We start from the raw sequence: 21,588 nt of genomic DNA, 5'->3' as shown, positions 1-21,588 counted from the left end.
TTTTCTGACCTGTAGTTGCACAATGCGGATTGGAAAAGGAATCCACCCAGAAGGTATGCCCGGCTGGTGTCAGGGATTCTCACTAGATGGAGGGAGTGGCGTCCGAGCCCTTAAAGTCATCCAACATGGGAATCGACCAGGCCTTATTTATAACATTGGTATGTAACGATGGAGCAGCTCAGGAAATACTGTAGGAATTTTAAAGGCACTCAAGATTAAACAGTGAATTAATAACCTTCGCCACTTAAAGAAAAATGCTTCCTGGCCTTCACTCCCAAAAGACAAACACAAGTGCCCACTCACTATTTCAGTTACTGTAGAGAAAGTATGGACTTCTGGGGTGTTTATGAAATGGAAACTGGTTGCTTGTAAATGGTATGCAGGCTTCCCAGCACAACTTCATTTATTATCGACGTTCATTAAAAATGCTTTTTCACATGTCAGTTATGGCTTGAAGATGTTTCTACTGAGTTATGTAGTACTGCTGTAATGGGAACAGAGATAGGATACCAGATTTATTTCTCTGGTTGCCAAAATGGGATTTAAAACTAGGTCTCTAAAAAAGGTAGGTTAATGTGGTGATCTGAAAGGGAGCCCATGAGCTGAGAAACTCCCATATCCTCATCCTTACTCTGACAAGGAGACCTCCTTTTTGCACTCACGCTTTCATGACAGTCGTGTTTGAGTGATCCGGAATCTAACCAAGGGGATGGTTAGACGGATTATGCTGAAATGGACGATTCTGGAAAACCTCCCTTTTTTATATATTTTGGTGCATGTTATACATTATATATTATAACTATAAATATATTTATTATATACCAAATATGTACCAAAATTGGATGGATGGATATAAAATGAAATTTGGTATACATTATTTTTCAAAAAATATATGTTGCAGATGTAGTCATTCAAAAACCATTCTTTTAAAATAGTCTATAATAAAAGAGTTGCTCAGAGATTGGCAATCTATGGTCTATAGAGCAATTTGATCTGATCCCTGGTTGCCCTTTGCCCATGCCACTGTCAGGAAAAGCAGCACTGGCAGCTGAGTCCTAGTGCCTACCTGCCGCTGTGCCCTTCTCTGAGCGAACTGGATCACTCCAGTCTGAAAAGGTTGCCAACTGCTGAACATGCCTGTCCACCTGTCTTTTCCCACAAACAATTCAGGATATTTTCCTTGTAGCCAAGAAGAGTTTGCGTTGGCTGGTTGTCCAGCCTGTGGCACCTTCTTCGTTACTTCAATGTTAGTGAAAAAATGTGTTTCATAATTTTCTCTTCCCCTGTAAATGTCACAGCTGAGCAGTCTCTTTCTGGGAATCTCAAAATTTCAGCATTTTTTAAAATTAATTTCTGCTAATAGATGTTGCAATAGACTGCTCCAAATCCTAGCAAGGAATACACAGCTTCTCACCTTTTGCAAAGGATCTAGAAATAGATTAACCTTTTTAGGTCTGGTCCTCAACCCTTAGGCATACGAGATGGAAATCTCCACTAACACTTCTAAGTTGTTTTGTATTTTGTTTTTATTTTATTTTATTTACCTTTTGTTTTTCTTGGCTTTAGTATGAATGCACTGTGGTACTCTTGGAAGGTAATCCGAGCCAGTACGCACATTTTGCTGACACTGAGCATGTATCAGAAAGTAATCCATCCTGATCTGATCTTGAATTTGGGGTGGGTCAGATTTCCTTTTCATTAAAAGAAGTTTGCCCCACTCCTTGAATAGAGGCTTTTTCACATTGGGGCTAGGTTTCAACTTCACATCTACATTTGTTGCAGCTTAATAAAGCGAGCCATCGTAGATTATATATTAGTAAGGTGGGGCTGTTCAGGAATATTTTAGCTAAGGGAAAACATAACAATCCAGAACATTTCCCAGAGTAGTCTCTTGTCGGTAGTTAGGGAGAAAAACTGTGTTTGGTCATGACTGTGGGATTAGTTTTGCCTTGCAAATAATGTTAAGTCATTTAACCTTTTCACCAAGTGCATGGTCTAAATCTTGCTGCAAGCAGCTTTTGGCATGACACCTTTCCCATGCACAACAAAAAAAAGCTGTAAAAAAATTATGGTTGTATAAACCAATGATATTCAGAGCATCTTCAACTTTGGCTAGACTTGACTCTTTATAAAGAAAATGTTATCAACCATTTTTCTTTTTCTTGATTCTTTGGATGTGTCTTCTGCAGTTGTGAAAAACTCAAGGCATGCACTGTTTCAGTTAGCACTAACCAATGCACTGTAGTTATTGTTTTTGAATTGGGGCATGTTTGCCACAGCTCACCTATGAGCTTATGTGCTAAGGTGTCTCTTTTTTTGGTTGTCCTTCACTCGTCATCTGGCTGTTGAGCCAGAGAGGACTAAGTGTCACTGGTATAAACTTAACACAATCAACTTTACATTTTTATTCTAACAAACAGAAGGGAAAAGTAAATAGCCAATATTTTGGCTTCGTCGGAAATGCTTGTTTTTTATCCTTGTGGACTGTTGGGAGATTTGTTGCTGTCCAAGCTAAACTACACCACTTACAGAAAACTACATCACTGGGATCAATTCCACATCGGGCTTTTTAAATGTCTGTACTTGGCATTAGACTTGGCACGTCTCACACACATTTTGAGACATTTGTACCATAAACAAGAACGTTTTCTGATTCAATAAACATGAAAGATTGTCAGAGAGGCATGCTAATACACTCTGCCACAAATGCTTGGAGCTGAAATACTGAAGGAAGTGAAGGGAGCTGAAATTCCAGCAGGTTTTTTAGGAATGCAAAGAAAGGAAAAATATTAAGCGATAGTACTGTTGTTAGAAATACCTCTGGTAAAATAGTGTAAAATGTATGTATTCATTAGCTATTATTTCATATTTTATCATTGACCTTTGCTTTATGAACTCTATTTACAAGCAGCTTTTCTAGGTTTTCCTGTGTTTACAACTTTGCAGTACCTCTCCAGGCCCAGTCAAATATTCTTTGTGGAGCTTGCTGTGTCGTTCCTGTATGTTTGTGCATTTAACCTATAGTCCATGCACTGCCTGTGTGTACTCACTTGGTATTTTTTAGATGTGCTGGTGAGCAGGATAGAAGAGCATACATAACCTCTCACAGAGCCCCTGGACCATAGTTTCATAGTTTCAAATTCATAGACCAAATACACAGCTGCTTGCTTCTCCTTTTTTCAGGACTCTCCCATTTAATTTGTGGATGCACATTAGTTTCTAGGAGCCCTTCATAATTTGTTCTTTCTTGAAATGAGTTAGACATTCTTTTGGTAAAGAGGAAAACCAGCATAACATTTGAAAAGGTTCCCAAAGTATTTTTGTGCCACTGTAGTACTTACAAAACTGCAATGCCACCTACTAAATCTCACTTTATAGGCAATAAAAGTTGTAGCTACTCATCAAATCACATCTATTTCTTCTGTTAAAAATACATGCAAGGTGTAGAATACTTGTACTGTGTCTGAGAAACCCGTTATTTAGAATATTCACTTTTCTTATGCTAAATATCATGTTGCAGACAGTAACTACTTCTGTTTTTCACTGATTATTTTATTTTATCATTAGGTATTGATGTTAAGAAGGGCAGAGGTCGCTATATTGACACTTGCCTGGTAACGTTTGCACCTCGTTATCTACTAGATAATAAATCAACACACAAGCTTGCCTTTGCTCAACGGGAGTTTGCCAGAGGTCAGGTAAGAGGACTTTCTGTTTAGCGAATACGTAATGTATATTTTTAATAGTTTAAGTATTTTTTTTAATAGGCTGTCTAAAAAAAAAAAAAGAGTTGTAATAGTCACAAGATCAAATTCCTGTAAAGCTGACTCAGCCCTTCTGAAGTTTGGCAAAGTTTACTGTCAGTCTTTTGAATCAGCTTAAATATTGGGCAGCTTTTCTGAACTGTATGGATGTTAAATGTCCTTCTCTTTCAAATAGGGATCCAACCATGTGCTCTTCCTGAAAGTGTAAAGGAATCTTGGAAAACAGGGCTGGAAAGAACCTCAAGAAGTAATCCTTCCCCTCACTTCGAGGAATAGCAACAATTCCTAAATATTTCCTGACAGATGTTTGCCTATCCTGTTCTTACAAACCTCATCTCTATGCAACTTCTAGTGTTTAACTATCTGTCCAGCTAAAAAGTTTTATCCGGTCTCTCATCTACATTTTGTTGCTGTAATTTTAGCATGTCACTTCTTGAGCTATGGCCCTAGACATGGATAATTATTTCATTCTTCTTTGGAGGAATCTTTTGCATATTTGAAAATGTATGTCTCGCCTCAATCTTTTCTAGGATGAACACACTCCATTTTTTTCAATCTTTCCATAGAGGTCATGCTTTCTAGATCTCTCATCATTTTTATTGCTCTGCTCTGGAGTCTCTCTGACTGGTTCACAACTTCCTTGAAATGTGGTGCCTAAAACAGCACAGAATAGACCAGCTGGGGCCCTACCAGTACTGAGTACAGTGGAAATATTACTGGATGTCTTGCATAATGACACTCTTATTAATATATCCCAGTATGGCATTTGCATTTTCACAACAGCGTGATGCTGATTTTTGTTTAGTTTGTGATCTGCTGTAATGGCTACTTAGCAGGTCACTCCCCATTTTGTATTTGTACTATTGACTGTTTCTACCTAAGGGTGTAATTTTGCCTTTGTCCTTATTGAATTGCAGCCTATTTGTTTCATGCTGTTGCTTTAGCATGTCAAGATTGTCTTGAATTCTAACCCTGTCTTCTCATGTGCTTCAAACACCAAACTAATTTAAGGGGTGTATTTGGTAGCCGTATTGGTCTGAGACAAAAAAAAGAAAGGCAAAACTCTAAAACTTGGTTCAGAGATGATACCTTTTATTAGACCAACTAAGACATTGCAATAAATATCATCTTTCTTTGCGAGCTTTTGGGCTAATTTAAACCAAGTGAATTTAAGCATACTCTGTTCCATTATCAAAGTCATTCATGAAAATATTGAATAAGACCTGTGTTAAGACAGGTCCGTACTGGATACATGCTTTCCGTCTGACAAGGAACCATTGATAATTATTCTTCCAGTATGGGTTTTCTAGCTAGTTGTGCACCTGTCTTTCAGTGCAGACTGCGTTTCCGTAGCATGTTTATGAGAGTGTGCGAATCAAAAGCCTTTCCAAAGTCAAGATACATCCCATTGACGGCTTCACTACAGCCACAAGGCCTGTTCCTCTGTCACAGAAGGAAAGCAGATTGATTTCATTTAAACTTTTCTTGATAACCCCATGTTGGCTTTTACTTGTTGTTACTTATTGCCCTGTTATCTTCTGTTATTTACCAGTAGATTATTTGTTTCAGTATCCTTCTGGGAATTGAAGTTAGGTTATCTGATCTGTTATTCCCTTGGCCCACCTTCACCCCCACCGTCCCTTTTTAAAGAAAGGCACTGTGTTTGTTCTTTTACAGTCTTTTGAAGTCTTACCTGTCCTTTCCGAGTTCCCAAAGATTATCTCTATCTGCTCAAAGATTTTCACCCACTTTCCTAAGAACATTAGAGCATGGGTGCCAGCAGTCTAACTTGATTTGAAAGCAGCTAATTTATCTAAGTAGGCTGTAACCTGTCCTTTCTCTGATATTAATTGGGGTCATCCATCACAGTTACACTTTTTAGTACAGTTTTAGGAAAGGACAGTGAAACACTCCTCAGCATTATCTGTTACCAGTCTTCTCTGACTGGGTAGTGAACCAACTCCCTTTTTCCTAGGTTGTTGTTGTCTTACCCCAATGCATTGTAGAAAATGTTCCCTTATTACCTGTTAAGTCCCTTTCTAGTTAGCATATTCACTTGAATACAAGATGAGGTTTGTCTCCCCACACAGCATGGGTGGGAGTCGCGTTACAAGGAAACCCCTGTGAGAGAAGGTATATTTTACTTTGAGGCTTATTTATATCACAAAATGAGAAAAACTAGCCCAGAACAGGGATACATGGCAGTGCCTTTTGAGAGAAGGTCTATTGCACTTTGAATAAAGCTGTCTCACCCCTGAGGCAGGAAAAACAACAGAAACGGAAGCAAAGGAAACAAGATGGCCTGACCCTGACTTTAACCACCATTCGTGGTGTCTGCCAGAGTCTGCAGCTCTAGGATCAGCCCTGTTAGCTATCAGTGGGCTCATCTACAACTCTTTGCTTGACCAGTGGGAGTGATCATCCTCGATTGTGGGGGATTGCTGCTGGACAAGGAAACTTCATGAAATACATTGTCCATCAGTGGGTCAGACTGACCAGTGTTTGTCAGCAGGGGCAGCCAGTTTCTGAGTGTACCAACCTGTTCATCATCTTTTGTTGCTGCTTCTGCTTTTTTACAGCCATTGGGCTTCCCCATCCAGGGGGGATATCACATGCATTATGTCAGTGAAGCTCTTGGGTTCCTGGATGCTTCTCAGCCTAGCTGTCCCCTTCTGTAGCTGCTCCAACTGGTTCTTGAGGGATTCCACCAGCAGTCACCTCTCGCATCAGACTGTTTCCTATATCTAACATAGTTTTCTTTAACAATGTTATTTATGCCACATTTCTTGCATGTCCAGACCCAGAACCTTGGTCAAAGACCCAGGGCTATGATCCTTGTCTGGGTATGGCACCCAGGTGCAGGTAGAGGACTTGCAGCACTGACAAATCCAACTCTGCTGCTAGCATTTCCCAGCCACTTTGGTACTGTATATTATGACCCCTGAAAACTCTCCTTACATTCCCTCTCTCAACTCCCAAGGTCAGTAGGGTATCCCAAATCACTAAGCACCTAAACTTTTAAACTCCTTTTATTTAGGTCAGCTCTGTTTTCCCCTTGCTTAAAGTGCAGCAGTGATTGAGGGGTAGAAGGCTAGAGCCCCTACTGTTTCACTCAGCTTGCAGGCCTCTGGCCCCACTCGCACAGTCCCCAGGCACACTGGTATAAATTACAGATAATGAACGAATGTCTATAAAACTCACCCATCTTCAAGGATCAAGGACTTGCTTCTTCCTGATGAGGACAGGTTCCACTCAGCACTCCCCTGTTTGTTGCTGTCCTGTGTGCTAGCTATCCTTTCCCCCATTTGTATTGTGAGAGTTGAGTCATTCCCTTCCTATCCAAGGCATGACGACATTGCAGTGTTATTCTGTATATATCATTTCTAAATTGTTTTCAGATCCTTCAGGATGAAAGATAGTGTGACAACATGTAAATTATTACTATTCCTGGTAATACCCAGGAAAGGATTATTCTCATTACCATCATTCATTTTATGAAACAGTTGCTTCATTTAAATTTCAGTTTCTGGATGGAGACTTTTTATTTTGACATACATTATATACTTTATATATAATATATGTGTAGTATGTATTATATATATGTTGTATATTTTCTGTGCGTGTTTGTACACGCATAATATATTTGTATGGTGTTTTCTAAAGTGGTGGTGTTCCTTGTTCTCTTGTTTTCAGGGTACATCCAATCCTGATGGCTATATTTCTACTCTTCCTGGTTCCAGTGTTGTGTTCCACTGGCCACGTAATGATTATGATCAGTTGTTATGTGTACGGCTAATGGATGTCCCCAATTGCATTTGGTCTGGCGGCTTTGAAGTCAACAAAAATAACTCCTTCCATATTAACATGAGGTAGTTAACTGCTCATCACTTTTTCAGTCGTTTCCTGTAATAGAGACAAAAATCTTTAGCTTTCAAGTGCAGTAACCCAAGACAGAATTCATTCTGTATTTTGCCTTTCTTTTTGATGTAGTGTGAAAGGCAGATAACCCAAAATTCAACAAGTGGGTGATATGTATTAGGATTAAAAGATATGTTTGTTGATGCTTATTTGTATTTGCTGTTAGCTGGGAAGGAGTCTAGGCTTTCTTCATGCTCTTTTTTGCACTGTTGTACTTGGACATTGAAGTCCAGAGTTCTGTCAGCATGGAGATGATTCAGCTCATCTATATCCAAGTTGTAGCCTGATTTTAAGAATCTGATGAGGACAGAGAAATAATAATTGGATATACTTTGGGAAGTCCTTTGTAAGCAAGTTTTTTAGCTCAAAGGCCAAGTTTTATTAGTTTTCCACTCTACCATTTTTAATCTGTCTGTTTGCAAATTCTAAAGGTATCTAATTGCTCTGAATGAAATGATTTGGCTGATTACTACAGCATTGGTTAACAGCGCTGACCTAGATGGTAGTTGTTAGCTTCAGTATGGCATGTGCTTAAGAATGCATTAAACATATTTTGCTGTTTTGTTTAACATTCTTCAGGGACACTCTTGGGAAATGTTACTTTTTACGAGTAGAAATTACCCTTCGAGGAGCTACATACCGCATCTCATTCAGTGACACGGATCAGTTACCCCCTCCTTTTCGCATAGACAATTTTTCCAAGGTAAAAGAGCTTTAGCTCTAGTAAAAATATGGTTGTGTGCACTGAACATATTTTTGGGATCCTGTAGGAGGAATAATGCACCTGTGTTTCTAATGAAGTAATCAGGACGGTCACATAGTAAGAAACATTTTTGTATTTAGGTATTAACCTTTCTTTAGTTTCCAATACAAATTGATATTCTGGTTTTCTTTCTTGAATTTGCATTCTTGTGGAAATGGTCAGCTTGGCAACTTTGGAAGAAAAATGAAATCTATGTGCAAAGTTTATTAGCAGCCATCCTCGGATAGTCTTTAATGATGAGACTTGTGTGAAGAAAATAAACTCCTCAAAAGAAAGTAGAAATGGAAAAGTTGCAAAAAGTTTCAGTTGTTTCATGCAGATAACAGCAGCAATATGACTTGAGTAACACAAATGACTTGCAGAAAAGCTAAAAGTTGCAGTCCTGAACTACCACACTAGCTGACTGCAGAATCTTTTACACATTTTTTCCCTGTTTTATTGCAGGTTCCAGTTGTGTTTATTCAGCACAGTGTTGCAGAACCCAGGCTCTGTACCGAAGTGAAGTCAATGACCTCTTTAGATTATGCATGGGATGAGCCTACCCTACCACCTTTTATTTTGCTGTCAGTGAAAGGGGCAGGCTCCTCAGAAATCACCTGCAGTATGAATGACTTCCAAGACAGCAAACAGCTTTATTATGAAAATTTCATTTATATTGCTGCCACACATACTTTCTCAGGGTAACTTTTATATTGCATTGAAAAACTATTTTTTTACCCATTAGTCAAAGTTCTTCTGTTTCAAACCTGCTGATGTTTTACAGTATTGCTCTTTGAAAGGATTTCCAAAACTGCCATTAGTATAAGATGATTTCATCATCTGTGCCATTGCAAAGACAAATTTATTTTACTGGCAATCAAGGAAATGCCTAGTCCATCATGAAGCAACATGTGGGCATGAGGAAGCTTGGTAATGGCACCCAGTGGGAGGTGGAAAGTAGGGGAACTGCTTTCCTAGGAGAGTATCTGTGGATATCTGATCATTGTGATATCTCCAAGTGGAATGAGCATAGCTGGATGTATCAGATTAGTGGGTATTGATCTGTGTGGGAGCTTATCTTTTATAAAATCTCTGAGTGTAGCATGTGGGAGCTGTAACTATATTCTGTTTGTTATTGACTCTGCCCTTTGGAGACTGAGCCCAGGATTAGTGAAAAGTGTAGCTTAAGTATTACAGAGACCTTAAAGCACACAAAGCAAGTATGTTGCTTGCCAGTTGTTCTGGAACATGTCAGAACCACTTCCATATAAATAACTGTTGAAAGAAGCCTCATTTGAGGCTGATCTGCCATGTTTCAGCTTGTTCACAATTGTAGGACTGAGGCAAAAGCCACTTAAGCCACTTATTAGCCCTTAAAATTGATGTAAACCATCTAAAAAGTAATGTTAAATTGAACTCCCAAGTTCAATTTATTTGGCTTCCTTGAACAATATAAGATGAATAATAGGAATAGAATAATAGAAACAAAGCTCCTTTAAGAATATAAGTAGTATACTAATAGTTTATATTAATGAGCCCGTGATAAGATGGCAGATCAACATAAAGGATTACGTGGTTTTAATTTGTCTACAGTGGAGTGAAGAACAAATATAAGTGGGCATGTTTGTCTGTTATTATTCTGGTTCAGTCTTCAACAGAAGCAGCAACTCTTTATAGGTATATGTCTGAATACAGATTAGATTTTCTTGGTATTCTAGTTTGCAGGAAGGAACTGGCAGACCAGTCACTTCAAATAAAGATGTTGCTTATGCAGAGCTTGTCCTGGATGTTTCTCCAAAGACCCAGAGAGTCATACTAAAGAAGAAGGTACAAACTACTGACACTTGGGGGCAGGGGGCAGAAAAGAGAAGTACTTGGCTAGGACCCCAGTTGATTTATGACTCTAGTAGCATTTAAAACCTTTAGCAGCCTTATCCAAATATTGCTCAGTTGCATTTTTTTGAAGTTACATATTTGGCATTGCAAAATACTTCACTATCTGTTACAAAATAATTCATGATACAAAGGATGCTGGTCCCCAGAGCATAATAGTCAGACAATAAAAAAGTGTGATGTGGGGTCAGACCTGAAGGGGGTTGGAGAAGGAACAGAGAGAAACTGAGTTTTAGGGTTGGATTTTTAACAGTAATAGCACCTGCCATATGGAGACAGGGGAAAAGATGCAACAATAGACAATGGCACTGCAACCCAAGTATTTCTTTCCTAACTTTTAAGAAACATATTTATGTATGTTTTTAAATAAATAGCATCTGCTTTAAAAGAATTTTAGAATCCTAATTGTGTTCGTTAGTAATGTAGCCCGACCTCTACAGTTACAACAGTGTGGAGGATTTATGCACATTTGATATCTGTGCATAAATTAATGGATTTTGATTGCCATAGATTTTAGTATACTTTAATGGAGCTTTTCATCTTCGTATATGTTCTTCAGGAGCCAGGGAAGCGATCCCAGCTTTGGAGGATGACTGGCATTGGAATGCTTTGCCATGAAGGCTCCTCAGTTCCTCATAACCCGAATAAGCCTTCTCCTCCTCGATCTGTTGAGTCCTGTCTGATCTTAGATATCGCAGGTTTGGCTGCAGTCACAGACAACAGGTAATTTCGATTCCATTTAACTATCGATTCTGATTTGTCTCATTAAATGGGAATATTATAAAAGGTTGGAATAGCCTTAACTATTTCCATTTGGTTAATCATTAACTTGGGAGCTGAGTAATCAGGCTTTTGCTGCTACATCAACAGAAGCTAGTAAAAACCCAAGTGTCATCAGCTGATAACTGTTTCAGTTAAAACTATTTCTACTGAACCAAATGTCCACAACCAGAACTACCGCTATGGCAGTTAGCATTGTACAGTATCAGTAGTTATCAGATAGACATGTAGATTGAATCATCTTCTGGTGCCTAGACATGCCCTTCTCCAGTAGTGCTTGCGATATACTAAACACTGGTTGCATGTGGTTTGTTTTTTCAAGTAAGAAAAGACTTTATTCTTTAAGGCAGCCAAAGCATCGAATTTTATCTGCCTTCATGCATGAACCTCATTATATTTTTTTTGTGTGCGATGAGTATTATCGATCGCCTTTGCCCTCCTCTTCCCTCTTGCATCCAAATTAAAGGATAATCAGTTCAGTGCAGCAGTAGTATTATAGAAGAAATGAGAGGGAAGGTAGAATAAAATACATTTTAAGGTTGTATATTCGAGGAGAAAAAACTTAAAGAAAAAATAAGACCTAAAAAAATGGAATCTATAAGATTAAACCTTTTTGTTTGTTTGTTTTGAAGATATGAACCCTTGATGTTGAGAAAAGCAGATCGACGGCGCAGTACTACTCAGACGTGGAGTTTTCGAGATGGGAAGCTGACCTGTGGTATTCATGGGCTTGTTGTACAGGTCAGCATTAGTAATTCTATATTTAACTCACATTGACTACTAACTGTTATGAATTATGGTTAAGTCTGATGAGCTAGTAATCCAGCGATTTATAAACTTCGTTTGAAATACCTAACACAGGGCACAGAAACAAATGTTCTGCTATTGGGTTCTTTTTTCCCCCTTCATAATTTTAAAAAAGTTTTATGTTCCGATATTTTTACTGGTAAAACTAATTAAATCCAATGCAGCTGTCTTTTTAATAATTTGTTTGCAAATCAGTAAAACTGGAGGCAGAATTTACAGTCTTGGATGTCCCAGTTTGACACCCAAACCCATATTTAGTTAGCTGTTGTTCAGTGTGGGTGTAGAGGCTCTGAGCTGTCACATCTGACACAAAAAGTTAACATGAACTAGAATTGTGTATCACTACTGAAAAGTAGGCCAAAAAATTTGGATGCTGAATATGGACTTGGATGTAGAACTTTAGGTATCCAAGTCTGGAAATTTTGGCCCAATAGAAATATTCAGAGGTAAACAGGATGTACAAGTCTCATTGATATAAATTTGGGACTATGCATACTCAGTCAGGCACTACATTCTTAATGGTCCTGTTTTCCAAAAGCTTCTTAACCTGATCTCTCATCAGTGCATACACTTTTTAAGCAGCCAACAAACACATACACATTTGATAACTCTGTATGCAGCTGTTAGAGTTTAATTGTTCAAAAATGTGGAAAGCATTTTGGAACTCTGGCTCTGAGAGCTAAAAAATGCTGGCATTTACATTGCTCTGTTCTAGCTGTAACTGTATATTTTGTTTCATTTGGTTTTGCTCATATTTTTCTGTTCCTTGCTTTAAAATGATGGAAGGAGCATTCTGAGCGTGTACGCTCTCTGTCGCAATAGAAATAGAACTTGTTTTTTGTGATAAAGTATAACATTCATAATTGATTTTTCATAATGAAAGGATGTTCAAAGACAAATGTGCAAGCTACGCCAATAGGAATCGACCGTGGCTTAGTAAAAAGAGGGACTCTTCTAGTTACTGTGTGAGTGCTTTGATCAAACGCTGCCTGTTATGTGAACTATGCATCTGGAATGGATTTGTATGTTATAGTATAAGAGCATCGCTGTTCAGGATTCAGAAGGTAGAGGGACACTGTTGAGATATGCGAGCCCTATATTTGACCTTCGGGGTTTTTTCTTGTTCCTAAATTCCATGTAATTCTTTGTGTATGTGTCTTTTTCCAAAACAAATGCTTTGGATGCTTGTTCGTTTTCAAACAAAGCAATTAAGCAGAAAAATCCAACAGCTCAGCCATATTGATGACTAACCCTGTAATAAAAAAAACACAAACCCAGCATGTGCATGCAATAGAGGAAGAAATATTCTGGCAAGAACCAATTTGAAGCTGGAGACAAATTTCTTCTGTTATGAGGAAAGAGAATAATATTTATGGAATTTCTTTTGAAGTTTCACTAATGTCATTTTAGGATTGTGAAACATATATGAAAGTAGTGATTATACAAGGTACAAATCGATTATCTTGATGCTCAAAGTCCTCTGTCTTCAAGGCAAAAGGGTGACAGCAGAAATGATGTGTTTCCATCTTGCCCCTGCCTGTCTTGAAATTAAGGGATAGCACTGGAGTTAAATATGCATTGAGTTAGCATTCACTCAGTAATGCCCCTGACATGCATAACATTTAAACACAATTTACAGATTAATTGCACCGTTAACAGTCACACAGCCATGCGTTCAAGTCAGTTTAAGGCATGATAATACAGTAAATAAGCCACAACATTATTCCACATAAAATGTGAACTAACTCCTTAAACCAAATGTGTGGCCGGTTGGGGCTGGCCTATCAAAGATACTTAGTTGTCAGGATCCAGCATGGAGTAGTCCCAGGGTCTGGGACATACCTGTCCCCTACCCAGTTAGGCTGGAGGCAAAATCAGTCCCTGGAAACCAAACCGCCACAGGCAAATGAGGATGCATAACAAGTCTGACATTGGGGAGCATCTCCCCAGTCTCGGACTCACCACACCACACCATACCACAGATGTTTAAAAAAGGCATGTGCTGCTGAGCTGCAGAGGGACCTTTCTGACATTCCCAGCCCCTGAGGTCACTGGGAACAACAAACTTCTCCACATCTTGAGGTCCTTGTGCACCAGGGATGCCAGAAAACCAATGTGTGTAGCGCATGCATTTTTTAGAGGTCTCAGTAGGACAGAACTCCAGGATCAGGAAGAGGCTCCCTGATCCCAGGGTTCCCACGTGCCAGGACCGGTAGAAACCATGCGTGCCTCTCAACTGAGAGCACACATGGCTTTCACTCATCCCTGGGGACGAGGAGCCCAAGACTGGGCTGTCCCAGGTTGATTCCCTGGTTCCATGGCGCTGGGACTTCAAAAAAAACAGTTTTGCTTCCCAGGTGGGTGAGATGCACGGCTCTTAGTCATCTGCAGCATAGGGATCCCAGGATTAGGCTGCAGTAGGCAGATCCCGAGGCCCCTGCTTGCCTAGATCTATAAAACCTTGTACCCCAGCCCAGGCCACTGGGGCCTAGGATCAGACAGTGGCAGGCCTATCTCAAGGTCTTGGTGCCAGGAAGAATTAAAAACTGCTTGTTGTCTAGCTGGGCAGCCTGTATGGTTTTATAGGTCCCAGTGCACAGCTCTATGTTTTAAATTTTCTGATGACTGAACCTCTCAGTTACCAGAAACTCCAGAAGTTGAACTACTATAAAAGACTGTATCTGCTGCAACACTCCTCACTTATATTGGTACAGAGTGGGAAAGTATAATGGGCCTAATGGCCCAGCTGCTCAAATCAGTTTTCCAGCTGCATAACTACGGAGAGGAGAAAACTGTACATGTTCTCCTTAGATTGGAATTAATGTGATCTATAAAACAGAGGTGACTGAAATAACGTTTTAAATTACTGTATTTAGGCACAGTGATCTGCAGTCATCTGAAACATTTAACTAGGGTTTTTTGGGGTGAGGGTGTGGGGGCCTTGGTTTTTTTGTAGGGTTTTTTGCTGTACCCTTTTTTTGTTTGTTTTTTCTTTTCTAGGCAAAAGGAGGAATGTCAGGTTTGTATGATGGGGCAGAAGTTGTTCTTGGTCCTGATACTTCTTTAGAGGTTTTGGGGCCAGTTCCACCTGAACAACAATTTATTAACCAGAAGATGAGGCCTGGATCAGGAGTATTAGCAGTCAGAGTCATCCCAGATGGTCCAACTCGAGTTTTACAGGTGCAAGTCCTTCATATATTATGGATCCAATGGCATTATTACTTTTGGCAATGTTCTGTAGTATTCTCTGAGTATGTTCTTGATGGTTTTTTAGTGCGGCTTAAATTCTTATGCAAAACAGAGGTACAAATTGGCGTTAGTAATAGCATAAGGGGAGAAACCTTAGGTAATGTATATTAGATTCTGAAAAAAATTGTTGTTGGATTTAGTTTAAAGCTTATGTGCTACTGAATAGATCAAGTACATCTGTGACTCTCCTTGTTATATGAATAAAAAAAGACACCTTAGCAGCTCATTTTTGTTTTAGATAACAGATTTTAATCAACGGAGAAATGATCGTTTATCCTGTGAGGGAGAAGATACTCCAGTTACAGAACAAGATTTACGCAAGTTAAAGAATCCAGACACAGAGCAGGAATTAGAAGTAAGATAGCTTTTTATTTCCCTAAAAATAGAAAGAAAGAAAATAAGGGCGTGTGCATAATTTTCCCTTTAGTCATTTCTGCTACTCAAATATTTTGTTTGGTTGCATTTTTCCTATCACATCCCTAAATTAGAAATTGAAATTCAGCAGGGCAGGTTGAGTATATTCAACTTGTTGCATAACATTGGTGTCTATAGCTGAGGGCCTCTGTGTATTTAAGGACTTTGTTGACAATGGAATACTAACCATCTCTGTTAAACCCATTAAATAAATGCGTTGGTCAGAACTGTGTGTTTGGCATCAATATTTTTTTCTAAATATCGTTTTCATTTTTGCAGGTGCTAGTGAAACTAGAAGGGGGATTAGGATTATCTTTAGTTAACAAAATCCCTGAAGAGCTGATATTTGCAAGCCTCACTGGAATTAATGTTCACTACACACACCAGTCAAGCAGTCAGGTGCTTGAACTCAGTGTACAGGATGTACAGGTAACTGTATTTTGGAACAAATTGAGATCTTGCTTTTCAGTACTCATTAAAAGATTTAAGGAACCCTGGATCTGTATTATAACAGGTGTCAAAGAGTAATACACAACTTGCCAGTGCTTTATTTTGCAGTCCTTAAGAACAGGTGATTTTTTTTTTTCTTCTTTTTTTCTTTTTTACAGATTAAACTATAGAAGGTCTAGTATCTTTCCCTGCTATCCTCATCAAAATGTGTATTTTCTCTATTGAATCTGTCATCTAAAATGTCTCTCTCTTTTGACTGATCTAGCAGTCAAGGTGAACTTGACAAAGTTTGAAATGATGCTACAGTTGAGATCATTACTTTTTAAAAGCATCAAAGTTAGAAGTACTAATTGGAAAACCCCAACAGGAAATGAAATGCAGTGTTAAAGCTGAACTTCTCAAGCAAGGCACCTCTGCTACCTTAATGCTGCTCCCAGCAAAATGAATATCGGTTGCATCATGTTTTTTGCAGAGTTTGAAAATTATGAGCCACAGATATATGCAATATATCTGGAATATATAAAATTCTTGTATGTACTGGGTGTGACCTCAAAGAAAGCTGTGTGGATAGCATAATCCCAGTATAATTAATGTTAAGTCATAAGATATCATCTGTAATTAAGTTTAGTTCCTTCTGAATCATAAGTCAGAAATCCCTTTGAGTTCTCTTCCAATTCTGGGGGAAAAAATGTTCTGTGTTGGCTGCAAGTGCAACTTGACTAATTGTGAGGCAAGTATCTCATTTTATGGATTTTAGAGGAACCAAAATCAGGATTATACTAGAAACAACTTGCAACCTTGGAAGCCTCATACAAAGTTCATTTCAGTCAGTTATGGTCTTTCCATTGTCTTCTGTTGGTTTTGGATCAGTCCCATAAAGAAAACCAACAAGGCATAGCAATAAAAGCCAACAGGCCAACTCAAATACAAATGGTTTAGTGAAATAATTAGGCTTTCTATCTGTACTATATTAAAACTGGCATACCGGTTCTGTATAAAATAGTTTTGAGAGAGTTTTCCCTTTTTCATCATTACATGCCAGATGGCAAATTAAAGCGATTACTTTTGAAATTTATTTTGACAATTTTGGCTTTTTCTGCCTACACGCTGAGAACAGATGAGGATTCAGACTAATCTTTTCTTTTAGTTTGATTGCAGATCCACATTTGATGTTCTGCACCTGGGCTGCTTTATTGTCTTTTGTCTTATACAGCTACTTCTCGCTTAACGTCATAGTTACGTTCTTGAAAAATGCGACTAACTGAAACGACATTAAGCAAATCCAGTTACGTCACAGTAGTTACCTACTAGCGGGTGGTGGCCAAACAACATTGTAACTGAACTTTGCGTGACTTTCAACGAGTATGTTCTGTAATAGATCAGCGACGTAATAACGAAACAACATTAACCGGGGCGATGTTAGGTGAGGAGTACCTGTACTGACAACTGAGACACCAAACTATTTATTACTACTTAGTTCTTCCACACCGTGTTTTCCTCTAGCTGTTGGAAAAGTCAGAATCTTTTTGCAGTGTAAATAAACCTTACAAAACTTTTTCTCCCTGTTTGATCGCCTATGTCACCATAAGATTGGAAGTCAGAGAAGGAAGCTGTAGCACACTCCTACCATATATAGCTTCAGTAAGATGAGTGAATGCTGTTGTCTGTCTTGCTGTATTTACTAAAATATGGTTCTGCATAACAGGGCATTTCAGGACTTGGCCTTTTCACCTTATCTTTGCTCCTTCAACTTGGTGGTTCAAATTCAGAGCTCAGGAGCAAATCTGAGATCTGCAGAGAACTCTTAAATATTTTAAAATGTTTGTGAAACCTATGCCTAATACGTAAACTATTGCTCAATAACAAGGATGTGCATATACGTAGAATATGTTCACGTACCTATATATAGCCTTGAGTACATTAAAAAGGGGCATCATGTCTCAGACTCAAACTTAAAATGGGGAGAAATAAATTTAAAAAAATTTTTTTTGTTGATAAACAGTTCGTGATTTGTCTAAAAAGTCTGATCAAACGTGGCCATCTTGCTTAGCATCCTTTTTCTCTGCCTATATTCATATTAATATTTACATGTTGTTAGCTGTAGCATTTTTGGCAATATTAAGAAAATTTTGGGTCGCTTTGTATCTATGGGACACAAACAGCTCTCCTTTGTGGGCTTTTCTTAGATCTCTCAAATGCATCTTAGCTAACTACTTCCCATCCTTGCAGTGGCAGGATAACAACAACACCCTTATCTTGTGACAAATTAGGATGTTCTTGGTGTTTTTGGAGCATTGTACCTGATAATTGCAAAAGAGGGTTGGTTGGTTGTTAATTTTTAATGTTAGACAAACACTTGTATTGGATAGTTTAGAAAAGGATGTCCTGCGTTGAGCAGAGATTGGACTAAATGACCATCCAAGGTCCCTTTCAGCTAATTCTAGGAGCTTATATTTTATCTTGTGTCCTTGCATATTTTGAATAATTATGTGATTTCTTTTTAATGTTGTAGGTGGATAACCAGCTTATTGGCACCACTCAGCCTTTCATGCTCTTTCTGACTCCAATAATCAGTGAAAATAAAGCAATTGAGACAGGCCCTGCAGTGCAATTAAATGCAATGAAATTTCCCAGCAAGAATGCACTAACTGATATATACAAGGTAAATTCTTGAATGTAGCATTGAAATGTCACTGTGTTCCTTATGGTGTCTTCCTGACTGTTTCTTTCTTTTCCTTGGAGTCTCAGAACAGCGAACTCCCTATACCTGATGAAAAGTGCCTGAAAGTTTGCATATAACCTTTTTTCCCCCAACTACTCAGTTGGTTTAATAAAAGATATAACATCTACTTAAAGAATACGGTCAGGCGAGGTTCTTTAAGTGATTTTACACGTCACTAGTTTTTAAATAGTCTAACTAAAGGGTATTAGAGCCTAGTGAATAAAGTACCAGCCTGTAGAACACTTCAGTCTTGCAGGCTAATGAAGTGTTTTCTGGGCGATGGCCTGCAGTCTGTTGTGATCTAATTCTGAGGCTGAGAGGACCTTTCAGGTGTCCTTTTAGGATATATGTTCCAGGTATACATTCTCCCAGTATTCTCACAGGATACTTTCATACACAGAATATCCTATGTGCATTATTAAGGAATTGTCTATCCTTTGTTCTTTTTTAAAAAAAATCTTTCTATACCATCTTCAAGAATGAAAGCAAGGACCTGTGTTGAATCATTGTCTGAAGGCTATCCTCTGTAGCACTATAGTAGATTATAGACTGTATGAATTTGGACCAAACCTTTGATTCTTCAAGCTGTTAATTGGTGCTGAAGCTGGCAAGCCTGATCAGTTGTGCTAATCCAGGGGTCGGCAAAATGCAGCCCGGATGTAGCCCGCCAGGCCATTCTATCCGGCCCGCAGGGCCCCTAAAAAATTTAGAAAATTAATATTTTGGCTGCCCATCATATGGCCCTCGATGGCTTGCCAAAACTCAGTAAGCCGCCCTCTGCCCAAAATAATTGCCCGCCCTTGTGCTAATCTTTTTTCATGAGTTGTCTAGGTGAGAAATTTTCTCACTGGTTCTTATGATGAATCACTGTCATAACATAAACCTTATTCTAAATGGCATAAACTTGAAATGTTAATTAACTTCCACTATTTCTTGCCTACGTTTCATTGAAAAACCTGGGTAAGTTATCAGACTAGTGTGCAACTTAACTCTTCAAAGCGTCCTTATTTATTTTAATGTTGATGCTATTTTTAAAAAAATTATTGCATTATCACAGAGTCCTATTGATAGCAATAATTCTGAAGCTGTAATGTTTAGTAATTGAGTATGAATAACTGAAAGAACTAAGCAGATAGAATTCACTGCAGATTTCTGGTAACTTTAAGGGGGGTGAGACTTGAAACATTATGAAACTATCACTAAAAGAGCTTGGGTAAGTTTAAAACAGACCTCCTCGCTTAATGCCTTAGGTGGCTTTTATTTCTATTGTTCACACTGTAAATCAAGATGCATTTATCTTTGTAGCATCTGATGATCACAGCTCGGAGGTTCACAGTTCAAATTGAGGAGAAACTACTCCTGAAACTATTGAGTTTCTTTGGCTATGATCAGTCAGAATCAGGTACAGTATAAAGTTACAAGGTCAGTTCCACAATATGCCAATGGCTTTGTCTGCATACAAAATTAATTCAAAATGCCTGGCAAATTCCATCAGATTGAATGCCTTTTGCTGCCTGGAAACTTCCATTCCAAGGCTTAGATGTATCAATAGCCTTTTTAGACCAGCTTACATAGTCTATGGTATTTGTTAACAAAATTCAGGCAGCGACTGACCCATGTAATGTTGTATTGTCCAGTACATGGTGGCTCAGCTGAAACCCTGTGGGAGGAAGTTGAAAATTCCTCTTCCTGTATCTGGATTTACCCAAACTAGTATAAAAGAAATGATGTTGTTAATTTAGCAAACCACGTTTGTTTGGTAATGTTTGTTAATTAAACAAACCAAAGACTAGAAGTGGAGATCGCTCTTCATCTGTTCCTGGGCCAGTTCCTCTTTGTTAAATGAGGAGGAAAAAATAGGCTGGCCCAGCTCCTTAACTTGTGACCTCCATATGCTTGGCTTTACTTATAATAAAAGTTTCCTTGCTCTCAGCTGAAACAAAACAAACCTTTGACTGTCTTAATCTCAGAGACGTCTCTCTAATCCTTCTATTTTAGGGCTTATCTATCCTTGGAAACGTACTCGGAGAGCAATTCAGGAATATTTTTTAAATAATCTGATGTTATGGAACAAGAATGTCTAAGTGCAGATTTGCACTGAAATAACTGGCTTAGAACAGCTATTTTAATACATTTTCATGTGTAGACCAACATTTTAGACCTTTTTTCTGGCTCCAGTTGATGTGGCATCCTAGTATCTCTCAATCTATGATGTATTTATCCTCCTAACACCCTCGTGAAAGAAGTCGAATATTTTGTCCCCATCTTAAATATAGGAAACTGAGACCAAGAGAAACCAAATGATTTTTATTCTAGGTTATGAAGGAAGCCTTTAGCAAAGCAGAGAATTGAACCAGGCTCTTTTGAGCATCAGGCTAGCACACTAATGATTATCCTCTCAGTTTACTGTATTGCTTTTGCCATCCTTTTTTGTTTTTGTTTTTGTGTATTGTTTCCTTGCTTTCTCAAGAGAGATTTCAGTATTTATACTAACTAGACACTGCTAGTGGACTCTGATATCTTGTCATCAAAGATACAAACACTATAAAGATTACTTGGTAAATGTTTAAATGGAAATGGAAAAAAAGCCACTAAACTTTAAAATTTATAAAGAAGGCTTTATGGACATTAAAATGAACACACAAAGGGTCAGATTGCCTTTTTTATTTGAAACGCCAGCAATGTATCTCTTTGTGCTCCTTTCTGGACGGTCCAACACAGCTAGAGGCTACGTCACATGAGATTGTACCTAAGTTGTTTTTGTCGTCATGTTATCTCCCAGCAGAAGTAAGGGGAGAGGGGGAGAAAAGGAAATTGTAGGGTGGGGGGTTTCTCGACTCAATTTTAGA

At 38.5% G+C, this 21,588-nt stretch overlaps 1 protein-coding gene across 9 annotated transcripts in view; it reads left to right on the top strand.

Annotated features, from left to right (window-relative positions):
• Positions 1 to 21,588, top strand: part of VPS13D (vacuolar protein sorting 13 homolog D) — a 183,906-nt gene that overhangs the window by 82,992 nt on the left and 79,326 nt on the right. For 8 of the 9 annotated variants that reach the window (XM_019541549.1, XM_019541552.1, XM_019541550.1 and 5 more), the window contains 13 exons: positions 16 to 158; positions 3,568 to 3,698; positions 7,458 to 7,633; positions 8,262 to 8,385; positions 8,890 to 9,125; positions 10,143 to 10,251; positions 10,877 to 11,040; positions 11,730 to 11,838; positions 14,905 to 15,084; positions 15,392 to 15,508; positions 15,847 to 15,996; positions 18,530 to 18,679; positions 20,045 to 20,141. In XM_019541549.1, the coding sequence (XP_019397094.1) occupies positions 16 to 158; positions 3,568 to 3,698; positions 7,458 to 7,633; positions 8,262 to 8,385; positions 8,890 to 9,125; positions 10,143 to 10,251; positions 10,877 to 11,040; positions 11,730 to 11,838; positions 14,905 to 15,084; positions 15,392 to 15,508; positions 15,847 to 15,996; positions 18,530 to 18,679; positions 20,045 to 20,141 (1,886 nt within the window). Of the gene's footprint in view, positions 1 to 15; positions 159 to 3,567; positions 3,699 to 7,457; positions 7,634 to 8,261; positions 8,386 to 8,889; positions 9,126 to 10,142; positions 10,252 to 10,876; positions 11,041 to 11,729; positions 11,839 to 14,904; positions 15,085 to 15,391; positions 15,509 to 15,846; positions 15,997 to 18,529; positions 18,680 to 20,044; positions 20,142 to 21,588 lie in introns of those variants that run through there. The other variant, XM_019541555.1, reaches the window with a different exon arrangement.

Source organism: Crocodylus porosus, unplaced genomic scaffold, assembly GCF_001723895.1.
Source record: "Crocodylus porosus isolate Cpor-Errol unplaced genomic scaffold, CroPor_comp1, whole genome shotgun sequence".
NCBI classification, from domain to species: Eukaryota; Metazoa; Chordata; order Crocodylia; family Crocodylidae; genus Crocodylus; species Crocodylus porosus.
Note: the sequence above shows the minus strand (reverse complement) of the source record. Positions and strands in the feature narration are given on the sequence as shown.